This window comes from Eurypyga helias, unplaced genomic scaffold (assembly GCF_000690775.1).
Source record: "Eurypyga helias isolate BGI_N326 unplaced genomic scaffold, ASM69077v1 scaffold6536, whole genome shotgun sequence".
In the NCBI taxonomy this organism is placed as follows: Eukaryota; Metazoa; Chordata; class Aves; order Eurypygiformes; family Eurypygidae; genus Eurypyga; species Eurypyga helias.
In genome coordinates this window covers 32,478-46,799 of record NW_010255900.1, presented here as the reverse complement: position 1 = coordinate 46,799, position 14,322 = coordinate 32,478, and the positions used below count along the sequence as shown (strand labels likewise).

At 41.9% G+C, this 14,322-nt stretch overlaps 1 protein-coding gene across 1 annotated transcript in view; it reads left to right on the top strand.

The window, feature by feature from the left end:
* The window catches only part of LOC104511016 (tyrosinase-like), a 30,843-nt gene extending 20,829 nt beyond the window's left edge, over window positions 1-10,014 (top strand). The window contains exons 2-3 of the mRNA XM_010153458.1: window positions 224-405; window positions 9,540-10,014. Coding sequence (XP_010151760.1) covers window positions 224-405; window positions 9,540-9,763 — 406 coding nt within the window. The 3' untranslated portion in view covers window positions 9,764-10,014. The remainder of the gene's footprint in view (window positions 1-223; window positions 406-9,539) is intronic.
* The last annotated feature ends 4,308 nt before the right edge of the window (window positions 10,015-14,322 follow it).

The following is a 14,322-nucleotide window of genomic DNA, read 5'->3' as shown; positions in this document are numbered from 1 at the left end:
GCACTGCAGGCCTTTGCTTTTTGTAGGCTTGCAAAGAAACTCAGAACTGAAGGAGCTAAATTCAAATGATTTGGAAAGAATTACACGCACAGGAGCATAAGTCATTGCATGCCACTCTGTCCCCAAGGTTCACAAAAAAAAAGTGGCGACACTTCTTTTTAATCTTCAAGAAGAAAATTTCTGCTAATCTCCACCATTAATTTATGTGCTTTTTCTTCTACAGCATTTTTGAGCAATGGTTAAGAAGACACAGGCCCATGCTAGAAGTTTTCCCAGCAGCCAACGCACCCATTGGGCACAATCGAGAAAATTACATGGTCCCTTTTATCCCCCTTTACAGAAATGGAGAATTTTTTAAGTCATCAAGAGAGCTGGGGTATGAGTACGAATATCTGCAAGAACCAGGTAACGTTACTATTTGGGTTAAATGTTAAATTTGTTGCTGATAACCTAGAATACCTCTGTAAAATAATAAGATATTAAAAAATCCTTCTATTCCAGGTTTTTCTCTGAATATAGTCCCACATTTTATGTTCTTGTTTTCACATTTCTTGTCTGATGAAATGTAGAGTCAACGTGACACCATTAGAAAAGTTCCAACCAAGTATCAGTCACTGACATCTATCCTAGCCTATTAAGAGCATAATCTGATCCAAATGGTCAGCTCATGATCAGAACAGGGGGGGAAAAATGATGGATTTGGAGTCTGCAGTTTGTCCAGCTCAGCTGTTACTGTGCAACACAAGTGGGAATCAGTGGGATGTTCCAACTTCTGGACATGGTTTAAAGAAGGGCAGATACAGACATCTCTTTTTGGTTTAAAAATGTAATCTGATCTCTTAAATACCCAGAGTAAAATTCACGTCGGTACCAAAACCCAACACAAGGTCTGTTCAGCACTTAATACAGTGATCCATTGACTTTGTGTTTGCCCTGTGGTTATTCATACATAATGTAGCTGAATCATTCATTATACTCATTCAATCAAATTAATTTTACTCTGTGTAGTCATGGCTTTGACTTGCATTGCTATTCAGATGCAGTTTTGGCTTGGGCTTCTTGGCCATTCTCAGGCACAAGGAGGACAGAGGTCTTTGGGGCCGTAGCTGATGGGGAACCTCAGGTAGCCCAGGTCTCATGTTCATAGTAACAGACCTCATAGTTCTGCTTGAGTAGTACCAGTTTCCTTATTGTTTAAGGGAAGAGTTAAATTCCATCAAAGATAAAACGTTGCCTGGAACTGAGGATTGCTCAGATACTTTGGTCCAATCCTTTATAAAACTGGGCCATTGGAATGATCAGATCTCTTACATTCACCACTGATAGAAACTATCCTTGCAAAATATTGGCCACTGAATAGGTAGGTTACTGGCATGTTTACTTTCCCTGCTTTGAGACAAAATTTTCTGTGAATGTGTCTCTGATTAAAAGGCAATTAAGAGCTGAATGTCCAATTACTATATAGCAAAAGCACCAGGGACATTTTAGCAATGCTAACATTCTCATAGCCTGCTTTTTGTCTTTATCAAAACAATATCAGATCTGAGGGCATCCCTGCTTTTCTGCTAGAGCTGGCTTACTAATGGGAGCATGTGGTTTCTGCATACTTGATAAACTGCATTTATCTTGTTTGTTCTCTTCTCAAGTAAACTCTAGCTTGTGATTTGCAGCCATCCACAAAACTTTTTTTTTACTATTTTATGTATAATGAAAGGAATCTAAAAATCTCCACTATAATTGTTTGAGGCTGTTTCAGGATTATAACCCAGAGACAGAAGTCAATATTTCTCCTAACATGCCATAAAAAAAATTGGCCAACCCCAGACAAAAAAGAATCTAATTAGTGCTTCAAATATATTCTCAATATTATTATTTCAGTCTTAGTAGTAGTATTTTTGCCTTTTTGGTCAAGTTGCCATAATTTAATTCCTGATCAAGACAAGAAATATTTATATGACTTTTAATGAAAGCCATTAGTTTTCTATTCCCACATTACATTCCTGGAATTGTACCACTCAAAAGAGGTTCCAACTACCATGACTTTCACAAATACAGAAATACTTTCAGAAGCCCTCAATTGGTACTGCAAAAGGTAGCAAATAGTAAACTATTTAGCATTTAACAATTCATTTCTGTTGCCTCCTGGTCTCTTCCCTTTGCCCAGGGGAGTACACAGTCCTCAGAAAATGAAATTCTTATTAAATTCTGCCCATGCTTTTAACACAGAGGTAAGGAATGTAGTTCCTTAATTATTTTGAAAGTTCAACACAAAGAGTGAAATTCAACCCCGTTTAGAAAGCCCATATAATCCTTGGATGTTGTTCAATCCCTTGTTAATCTCACTGAGAAGAGAACTTCAGCTATTTCTTATCTGACGGAAGAACTAGTTACAAATGGAAAATGGCCGGAATCTCAAAATGCAGATATGGATTTTCTTAGTACTTCAGTGTATAAACCCAGGCTTTTCTCCAGATAGGAATGCTGGATTCCTGTTCAGAGGAACATAGGAGTGAAACTGTTGGTAGAGGAGCTGAAACAGGAAAGGCTGCTGACTCTCTGTGAAAGCTCCTGTGTACTCAAGGGAGAAGAGATTGTGTAACTGGCAGCCAGGAGTTACTAGACAAATAGGAAAAAGTTAAAAGGAAAAAAAATCACAGCAGTAAATATCTGGATGGTCGAGAAGAGGCAGCATTTCTGCAGATCTTCCAAATGAGGTAGAAGAGGAAAAGGCAGGGGAAGTAGACAAGACAGAGGGAGGAATGAGCACACAAGACCTGGCTCCATCCTGTCCTCAAGACCTGGCTTGTTTGCTTTTAAAGGAAGTAGCTGGAGGAAAGCAGCAAGGGCAGCAGCTCTGAGCTCCAGCACCAGCAACTTGGACTAGGACTACACAGAGCATGATGAGGCTAGTTACAAGAAACAAAACTTGGAAAGAATCCAATGACAAAATGACATTTTAATGCTAAATTATATTGTTGCTGTTCTCTGGAGGAAAAACTGACGCCTGGAGCCCTGCTTTCAAGTGAAAAGCAAATCAGTGTGTGACAGTATGCGGTTATTTTAATTGCAGCTTCATTTATTTTTAACATGTACAACAGCCCTGAAGCAGAAGTGGTCACAGAAAGTGTGCATGGAAATCCATCCCTCAGGAATCAAAGATACATGTCAGACTCTAGTTACTGGGGAGCTGATCTGAGTAGAAACCAGAGCAGACACCTAGTTTTCCTTGACATGAGAACCGTGAACTGTAAAACTACCACAACCCACACAGCTTACTGAAAACGAGTATTTGTTAGCATCAATAAAAAAGATTTGGAAGACGAACGGCACCACCTAGCAATAGCTGTCAAAACAATTTCCCATGGCAAGAGCTATTCCAAGCACTTACATTTCAGGGCTTGGACTCAATCTTTTCTAATTTTTTTTTTCTTCCAGAAATAGGAAGACAAATCCGTAGATACAGCCCTGACTTTTCCCCAGAAAATCTTCCTCTCTCAGTGGGAACAAGTTGATGACCACTACATGTGTAGTCGGGTGATTCATGCTTTTTTTTTAAAAAAGTAGGCAGCTACCCAATCATAAATGCAGGAATCACACTGTCACTTGCAATTTTTGGACATCTTAACTAAGTAACTTTGACACTCAGGGCAAAGCAAGGAATAAGAGTGGTTTGATTACAACACAGAAGCCCAGGTTGCTCATGCTGCAGGACACCTCAGATCCAGAGTCAGACTGCAGCTCATTTCTAGTGCTGGTTTATTACCAATTTGGTTGCAAAATCACAACCAGGTGAGTAGAAAATGGAGCAACCAGCAAATACGGTGCCACCATGGATGGACTCTGCTAAGTCTCCCAACTCAGGAGCACACACTGTTGGCCACAGTGTGAAAGGGCAATGTTATACATGATAAAATGGTCACATAATAAAATGATAAAATGGCCTATGATCAAATGGTCACATGCACAATAAAATGTGAATGCTGGGACAATAGAAACCAACTAAAGGTGACAGTACTTGAGAAATGCTGGCTTGGGAAGCAGTTTACATTTCTGAATTAAATAAAAGATGGGAAGAGAGGATTTTGTCCCCTGGTTTTCTTCAGGCAGGGATAAGGAGGTATAGATTAAGGTTAATTGAAACAGAAGGAGAGAACCAACGAAAAGAGGATGCCAAAACATATTCCTCAGAAAAAAAAATATGAGCAGACATTTTGATAGTTATATAATGAGGCTTAATGGAGGAACAGAAATATGGATTTTTAAAACTGTTGGGGTTTTTTCCACTTTCCTGGGAGTCATTTAAGGGTAACAAACTTTTTTTTTTTTTTTGAGTTATTGACATCCTATAGCATAAAGTGTGGTGGTATCAGATATCCATTAGCCAGAGCTCCCCTATTTTTTGAGAAATACACGTAAGTAAGTAAACTGTGACAGAAAGCTTATGAAGTGCAAGTGTTGTCAAACAAAAAGTAACCTGTAGTGCCCTACAAATATAGTCAGGAATATTTGTTTTCTCTCTTGTCAATACTCCAAAGTAATCAATTTTGCCAGTAATCCACTCGACGGAAGTGCCATCACTGCCAGCGAGTGGGCAGGACTCCATAGCGATGCTGCTACGCAGAGCTAACCAGAGGAGACAGCTCTGATCAGCTTCAGCACTGAGGAATGAACCATAAAGCTGTTGTTAGCCATGCAGAATTGGTCTGATTCTCACTGTTTCCACACACAGTCACGTAATGAAGGGTGGGTAATAGTTTCCTGATTTACCCACCCTGAGGTGAAGGCAGAACTGAAAGGGAGCAGCTTGAGTTTACACATTAGATACTGTACCTCTACCATAAATAACCCGCTGCCACCCACTGCACAGCATCTCTTGCAGTCCGAAGATAGTGGACTATGGCTGACAGTCTTCTCCAGACTTTCTCTTATTGCTGCCAGAAGACAACACTACAAAAGACTCCAAGCTGTAATAATGAGGAGAGTGATGAAATCTGTGGCAGATGTGAGCTTTCCGTCACTGCAAGGACAAATGATCCTGCCTTAAGACAGACTGAGGGACTCAATAACTTGAATCCGTTCCACCTCATCTTCCTAGTTTGGACTGTGGAGGTCTCACTGGTATTTCCTTTTATCACCCAGAGGGACAAAATCAGTGAACCATACACACACAAGAAATGGAAGAAACCAAATAATAAAGAACTTGCTCACCAGTATAAGAAAGTAATTGCAAGCTTGACCTAATAAGGTATTTTTGTGCTGCCTCAAGGTCAGCTTTAAAACTTAATGACCATTAACTACCCATGTTAGCAGTAAAAAGGCAGGTCAAATAGAATAGCAAGATTGCAAACGTATCAGTGGGGCTATAACAATAGATAAATGATAGAAAATCTGTTTTGTTTCTTCTTTGGTTGGCCAAAGTTTTTATTTCTGACTTGTGGAATCAACCCTGGAAAGGCTTTGCCATCCTGTAGTTTACACAGAAGGAATATTTAAAGTATATAAATATTCTTTCAAAAGAATTTTAAATATTAAGGATTTTTTTCATCCTTGGGATGCGTTGTATCAATAATTTAATCTGACATTAACACAAAGGAAGACCTCAGGATATCCAATAATAGATTGATCATATCACATTTTTTCTTCAATACCATGGAAAGTCCACATTATTACCCTAAATATAGGAGACACACATATCTTCACCTTAAAATTGCACTGTTGTGGTTTCCTACTCTCCCAATCACAAAATGGACTTCCTGGCATGATGATCTGATGTATTAAGAGTAAGAAATTATTTGTTGCTGTTTACCTAGAGCTAACACTCTCCTTGCGAAGAAAGAGTATGTCAAGAGCTGAATACTAAGACCATGGCTGAGGTTAATCTCTGCTATTTTCCTATCAGAAAAGAGCAAGGTGAGGAGATATTGTTGGCATTAGTCACTAATAGGGCAGTAGATATCAAGAACCACTCTAACCTGGTTTGTCTTACTTTGTCGTGAACCTATTGACTGAAAGGGCAGTTTTAATCAGTGTTCCCGGCATCTTCCAGAGGTGATTATCAACTGACTCTAAACACTGATATAAAAGGAATGGAATTGGAGCTGGCTAATGTCTCCCACAAAGCAGCTATCTGTCATCCTCATCACTTCCACTCCCTTGACACTTTTCCCAGGTAGTCATCAGCAAACATACTTGCTCTACTCTTGGACCTTGCAGTTATAGATTAAAATGTTATGGTAATGGCATACTTGAAATCCTAGTTAGCATGGTTTTGGCTGAGGAGACAGTCCAGTCATGAGTTTACTGTTGTGTCAGAGTCAAAGATTAAGAGATTATGGGGTGTCCTGGGGTGCTTCATCCTCTGACACCTAGGAGTTGCCATGGCAACTTGATGATAGTGATGTCAAATACTTTTTGAGCAGCAAAAAGGAGTCAGAGATAGATGCCAGAAGGTGGCTTTTGGCTTTGAGCTAACTACAGAATCTGTACAGACTGAGGCTGAAAGCAAAACAAGAGCATTTTTGACTGATTATCAGGATGTAATAAAACAGATTAATCCCTTCTTAGAGGGTCTGCCGTGAAATGTGATCTCATCATGTCCAAGTCATGTTTTACGGGGAAGAACATAGCTCAGACCTCCAACTAGTATTGATGAAGAAGGGAGATGGTTCAAGGACAAAGTAGGAATTTCAGATGTCTCTTAGAAAACTCTCATATCCCAGATAAATTCTACAAGGAAGAGAACTTTGTGATAAATCTCTTTTTCCATAACATTAAACCAGTGCCAAGTTTCTTTTATGTATCAATTTTCTTACATCATATGCATACTCTCATTTAAATAGCCAGATTGTTTCTAATTTAGACATGTTTGCAATATAAACATAAGAGGGTTGAGTTAGGAAACATTGGAGTTGCATACTCAAGCTCACAAACTTAAGAAATGCCTGCTTTAAAGTTGTCTGTATAGCCATAATTCACTCTCCCTCTCTACATGTATGCACTACCTTTAATTGCACATTATTTTTTCCACAGACCCCCACCTCATTCATTGCACAGCATAGACAGAATTCATTAAAAAACAGATGTGCAATCCTTCTTACTTTTGATTTTCATTTTCTCAGTTAGGCAGTATGTAGCTTAATGTATGATTTATTGCACACATTTACAATGTTATCCTGAAGATGTGTCCTCTAACTCTTTCTTTGGTGCCAATCACTACAGCAGCTGAGACCTTCAGAAATATTAATTTATATTCAAAATACAAAGGATTCAGTGAACGGTACTGTCCTCATTTGACAGATGAGAAATGAAGGATTAAAGAGATAACGTACCTCATAGCCAGAGGTTTGTGGAGTTCACACTCAAACATCAAGAACCTAATTTTTCTGTAATTCTGTGATAGGTTGACCTTGTCTAGACACCAGGTGCCCACCAAGCTGATCTATCACTCCCCTCCTCAGCAGGACAGGGGATGAAAATCTAATGAGAGGTTTATAAGGACAGGGAGAGATCATTCACATATGGTCACGGGCAAAACAGACTCAACTTGGGGACGTTAGTTTAATTTATTAATATTCAAATAAGAAGATGATAATGAGAAATAAAAAAATAAATTTTAAAACATCTTCCCCTCACCCCTCCCTTCTTCCTGGGCTCAGCTTTGCTCCCCCATGACCCTCCATGGCTGCAGGGCACAGACAGCCTCACCATGGTCCACACCACGGGCTGCTGGGGAATCTCTGCTCCGACGCGTGGAGCACCTCCTCCCCTCCTTCTTCACTGATGTGGAGTTGTTTCTCTCATATATTCTCACTCCTCTTTCTGCTGCAATTGCTCTTGCCCTGTTTTATCCCACCTTCTTAACTATGTTATCCCAGAAGCACTACCACTCTCACTGATGGGCTCAGCCTTGGCCTTGGCCTCGGCCAGCAGTAGATCCATCTTGGAACTGGCTGGCATTGGCTTTACTTGACATGGGGGAAGCTTCCAGCAGCTTCTCACAGAAGCCACCCTTGTAGCTGCTCCCCTCCCAACCCAAACCCCTCGTCACACAAACTCTTAGTGTTATATAGCATTTATAGGTCTAATGAGGTCAGAAGCCTGAACATGCAGATTCTTGTAAATAAAATCTCAGAATACAAAGTTGGACTAACTGGAAAACCAGAGAGATAGCAATCAAGTATCCCCCAAAGTGAAGCTGAGTTGTAAGGACAAACAAACCATATTCTGCCTAAACTGAGTCTAAAATGGAATTACATCTCACAAGGTGATTCAGACATCAAGTGCTAAGGATAGCTTAACCTTAAATGTGCTGCAAACCAAAAGCATCTTTTCAGAGCACAGTGCACATAACAGCATAAGCACCATGATCCAAGAAGATATATGGGATTACTTTTCTGGGCACCAGTGAAAATGCAACATGGAGGTGGACGTTCATAGCCTTTGTGGGGGTATAGCACACTAAATATAGTTGAGCACATCTGAATCAGTCCAGAGGCATGTCTGTTATTTAAAAAATAAACCACCATATGGGGTCCTTCCTTTCCCTAATAGCTAGCAATTACAGCTAATAATAGTAATTACAGGTAGTAATCAGGAGGTGTAGATTCCAATTTTTCCTTGGCCTAAGGGGACAGGTATTCCCATTTCTCAAAATCAAGCCAAAATTTTGTTGGGTGCACTGTGATTAGGTCACTTTCCAACCTCTATCGTGAAGTGACAGCCCTGTAGGGCAGGGTTTTCATAAGTCATTAGCCATAGTGAAAAAAGCAGAGACACAGACACACACATTCACACCACAAAGCAAGAAGGCAGCTGATTAACCAGTGAGAAGCTGCCCTGGCTTCACCAAAGAAAGAGGGGAGCAGAGAGTGACCAGAGAATAATTGTCTACTGCCTCCTCACACAAGAACCATCGAATGAAATAAGTAGGGGCAGGTTCAAAATTAGTGAAAGGAAGCTTTTATACCCCACCCAATATGCAGTTAAGGCAGGGATATCCTTGTTGTAAGAAGTTGTGATAAAAGTCCAAAGAGCAAGTAGAAAGCTGATGGAAGGAAAATAACCCAATAATAATCCTCCAATAACTGTTACACACAATGACACCACATCTGGTTCAGGAAATCCCTGAGTTGCAAATTGTTAGAGGCTGGGTAAGTATTTTTTGAAAGGACGGTAATAGGCTTGACATGTTCTTAAACTCTTCCTAATGCTCTGCTTCGGTTACTGTTGCCAACAGGATGCTGAGCTAGCAGGACCTTTGGCGATACTGTATCAAACTGCTTGGTTTATAGTCTTACAGTTTTGGTAAAACTGTAGAAAGCACTGCGGACAGTGAACTCTGTTCCTGTCTTTAATACGAAGATTTAGAAACAGGCTACAAGGACTGAAGAGATTTGTTTAAAGCCCTTTTTGACCTTCAGACAATTTCTACCAATGTAGTCACTTTTTTAATTCTGTCTTCCAGTATTATCTGTATGCAACTGACAGTACATTGCATCATCTAATAGGACCTCTCATTCTTTTTTCCTTTTTTTTTCCAGCACTTGATTCTTTCCATGATTTTTTAATACCCTACCTTGAGCAAGCCCGTCAGATCTGGGCTTGGTTGGTTGGAGCAGCTGTGATTGGAGGCATCATTACTGCTGTGCTCACAGGGCTCATTCTGGTCTGCCGGAAGAAGAGAAGAGGAACTTCTTCAGAGATACAACCCTTGCTCATAGAAAGTGAAGATTACAACAATATATCTTATCAGTCCAATTTCTAGAGTCACCCAGTAGCTCAGCAGTGTTACTAAGGTGCTAATCAAGCATGGATTTTTTGATTCATGTTTACAAATACCTTGTTGAGGTGTGCTGCATAAGCAGGATGGGCAGTCTTGCTCCTCAAGCCTCTTGTAACCTCCAGTGTTGTAGAATCTTATCAGAACCATTCCTACAAAAAATCTCCCAGATTTACCACACCACCCAAAGAACACTGTGTATTTCCTATGCGTGATTAAATAATGCTCCTATGAAACCAGATCAGCTTGTGTGTTGGTGGCTTTAATGCATAATTGTCTGGTCTTTCATTTTCACTTTTAGAACTGTAGGCTCCAATCCCTCAGCCCAATCCATGTGTGCCGCATGGATTTAGGGAGAAGTACATGACTGCACCATCGGTGCTACATTCAATCTGTGTCTAAATGTACGAGCAGAAAGAGCCCTTCAGTTTACTGAGCAGAATATATGATGTCTCTGAGCTGGGTGAATGACCCATAGACACATTTTTCTTCTAGGATGGAAGTATTTTCCTTCCAGCTCCCATAATATCCTGTTTGTCCTTGAACAAATGCCATCAGCAGCAGAAAGTAGGCTCTCGGAAACCACTTCTCACTTGTCTCAAATGTTCGGGTTAGTCTTTTATACCATCTTGCATTCATCTAGGGAGCTGAGAGGCTTTTTAGGATTTGAAACCTAGAATCACTGTGTCCACCTCTGTTCACTTTGACTTATCGATTGCCCATATTATGGTTGACTCCTGGTTGCTCAGTATGCATATATTCCCTACAGGCAACCTATACATAACAAAACAAGGTGTGGTGGGTTAACCTTGGCTGGATGTCAGGGGTCCATCAAAGCTGCTCTATCACTCCCTCTCTCCCTCTTTCCTCTCAGCTGAGCAGGGGAGAGAAAATACTACGAAAGGGTCGTGCACTGAGATAATGAGGAGGGCTGCAAAGATGCTCAGAGGGCTGGAGCACCTCTGCTATGATGAAAGGCTGAGAGAGTTGGGCTTGTTCAGCCTGGAGAAGAGAAGGCTCCGGGGAGACCTTATTGCAGGCTTCCAGTACCTGAAGGGACCTACAAGGAAGCTGGGGGGGACTTTTTACAAGGGCCTGTAGTGACAGAACAAGGGGTAATGGGTTTAAATTGAAAGCAGGGAGGTTTATATTGGATATCAGGAAGAAATTCTTCAGGAGGAGAGTGGTGAAGCACTGGCACAGGTTGCCCAGAGAAGCTTTGGATGCCCCATCACTAGGTGTCTTCAAGACGAGGTTGGATGAGGCTTTGAGCAACCTGGTCTAGTTTGGAACTAGATGGTATTTAAGGTCCCTTCCAACCCAAACCATTCTATGATTCTAGGATAAGGACAGGGAGAGATCACTCGATTGCTGTCACAGACACGACAGACTCAACTTGAGGAAATTAGTTTAATTTATAACTAATCAAAATTCTGAGTAGGGTAATGAGAAATAAAACCAGATCTTAAAACCACCTTTCCCCTACCCCTTCCTTCTTCCCAGGCTCAGTTTTGCTCCCCATTTCTCTCCCTCCTCTCCCCAACCACTACAGGGGGACAGGGAATGGGGTGTAGTCAGTCCATCACACACTGTCTCTGCTGCTCCTTCCTCCTCAGGGGAGGATCCTTACACTCTGACCCTGCTCTAGCGTGGGGTCCCTCCATGGGAGACAGTCCTCCACCAACTTTTCCAACATGAGTCCTTCCCACAGGGTGCAGTCATTAAGGAACAGATTGCACAAGCCTGGGTGCACACGTCCTGCCAGCAAACTTGCTCCAGTCTGGGTTCCTCTATCCACCGTGCCACAGGTTCTGCCAGCAAACCTGCTCCAGCCTGGGGTCCTGTCTGCACGGGGTCACAGCCTCCTTTGGGTATCCCCCTGCTCTGATGTGGGGTCCTCCCTGGGCTGCAGGCAGGTCTCTGCCCCCCCATGACCCTCCATGGCTGCAGGGCACAGCCGGCCTCACCATGGGCTGCACCACAGGCTGCTGGGGAATCTCTGGTCCACTGCCTGGACCACCTCCTCCCCTCCTTCTCCACTGACTTGGGGGTCTGCAGAGTCGTTTGTCTCACATGTTCTCACTCCTTTCTCTCAGTTGCTGTTGTGCAGCAGCGTTTTCCTGTCTTCTCAAACATGTTATCCCAGAGGCACTAACACCGTTGTTGATGGGCTCAGCCTTGGCCAGCAGCAGGTCCATCTTAGAGCCAGCTGGCATTGGCTCCATCAGACACAGTGGAAGCTTCTGGCATCTTCTCACAGAAGCCACCTCTGCAATCCACCACTACCAAAACCTTGTGATGCAAGCCCAATACACAAGATATCTAATTACATGACATGCCTTAATTGAAAAGAATTACTCCTTTTTTGGGATGGTGACTCCAACTAGCTTTCAGTATATCCAAAACTCATCTCCAGCCAAAAACATAAATTACAGCTGTCTTGCAAGGATCTCTACTATTAGTCTGGATCAGAGTTCCCATCACTTTTTGGTCGTCTTTTAAAAATTAACAGAACTGGGCAAGGGCCATGCCTTTGGTGCTGGAGAGACCTGCTCCACTGATGGCAATGTTGACATCTGGATTTATTTCAGGTATTTAGGATAATCTTGTGGTTAAAGTGATAGATTCAGCCTTTGGGAACTGCAAATGAGGACACTTTGAAGACTGCAAGGAGTCATGAGCGGGTTCAGGGAAGCTTTGAGAAGGCTGAGGGAAGGAAGGTGACTGGAAAGGAAGGGGTGATAAGGCATCATTTGAAAATAGGGGAAACATGTACTTCGACCACTGGTCTGAACGCTCCTTCCTAGTCAACAAATGCCATGGGACTTCTCAGGTGAGAAATTTTCTCTCACCACTGCCTCCAGTGAACATCCTCATGGAGCACTGAAAGGCATTGTTTTTAGAGTTTTTCAACTGGCCAACTATATGGATTCATTTCCATTTCAGGGCAATTGCACTGGAATTCGTACTCTGAACTACAGAAATTACAGCTCTTCACAGAGCAGAAGAGGCACAAGACAATAAGGGACAGGTATGTGTGCTGGGAAGGGTCCACCTAGAGCAGACGTTTCTACAGGAGGTGTCCTTCTGTGATTTTTCACATCTAAGTGTCCATATCCCTCGTTTGCTGTGGAAATCTTGCTTCCAAGGAGCATACAAGGACATTTGCCGTCTCTCAGCTATCCTTGACTTAACAGTAATAGTCACAAAAACCGGCAAAATGGAAGGTGGGAATAAAACTACTAGTGTATTCCACTTGCAATAGAAGGAAATGTCACCATCTACACCCTCAAATCCAACCACATCCCATCCCCCGGAGCTAAAAGTGCCTGACTGGTGTCTGCTGATCTGCTCCACTGCCCTGATTCAAGAAAAGCATGTTCTAACATTGCCTCCAGCTTAGCCAAGAGTAGGCCTTTTGCTGAATGAAGCTGTTCTCCCACAGGAAAGATTCCGGTCTTAAATCCAAAAGAGCTGTCTCTTTTCCTATGGTTTCTAACTAATGATCTGAGATGCCAGTAGATGAATGTTCTCCAGTATCTTAGAAAGTATTAAAAACAAACACAATGCACGGGATTTTAAATGCTTCTTGGCACTGGGGCACAGGCAAGAAGAAAGGAATATGTTGATAATATTTCAAGTGGTCAGTTCAGTCATTTAATTTATATTTTATATACTCAGAATATTCTTTGGGTAGAAATAAATAAAACCCACTCACATGTAAATTTTCACTTAAAAATGTTGCTTAGTTTCAAAGTCAGACAAACACAAAGATTTTTATGCAGTCTATTTGAAGACTCCACTCAAATTCTACAACTAGTAACTATTTGTTTAATTTATCTGGACTAATCAAAATAGGAGGGAAGAAACCTCTGATAGGCACACGGTGTAAAACACCTTTGGTGCTCAGGGATTCTTCTAAAAACCTTGCTTGTTGTGTTCAGTAACCATGATTTGGCTAAAATATTAAAATTATTACATAATTCTTATTCTGCACAATTCTACTGATCAAATACAGAATCATGGAATGGTTTGGGTTGGAAGAGATCTTAAAGATCATCTAGTTCCAACCCCCCTGCCATGGGCAGGGACACCTTCCACTAGACCAGGTTGCTCAAAGCCTCATCCAGCCTGGCCTTGAACACTTCCAGGGGTGGGGCATCCACAGCTTCTTTGGGCAACCAGTTGCAGTGCCAGATGAAAAGTTGAGCACACACAAACAGCCGCAGCCACAGTGTAGCTGAGATACAAAGACTTTCAGGAGGGAGACTGGAAATTCCACGAGCTCCCAGGGGCTTCCCAGGAAGAGGGGTGTTTCCTGCTGGAGTCCGTAGCCGGTATGCTTTTGGGGTCCCCAGTCCTGGTGTTGGAATGTTACAGGACATGTTGGAGTTCTGCACCTTAAAAATCCCAAATGTCCAGCTTTGAGACAGTCTGAACAGCTGCAGCATTCTGAGACAGACTGCAGCAGAGACATGATCCCTTGTTGAATGGATGCCCTTTCAGGAAGACAACTTCTGTGTTTCACTGGAAGTTTGTTGAAA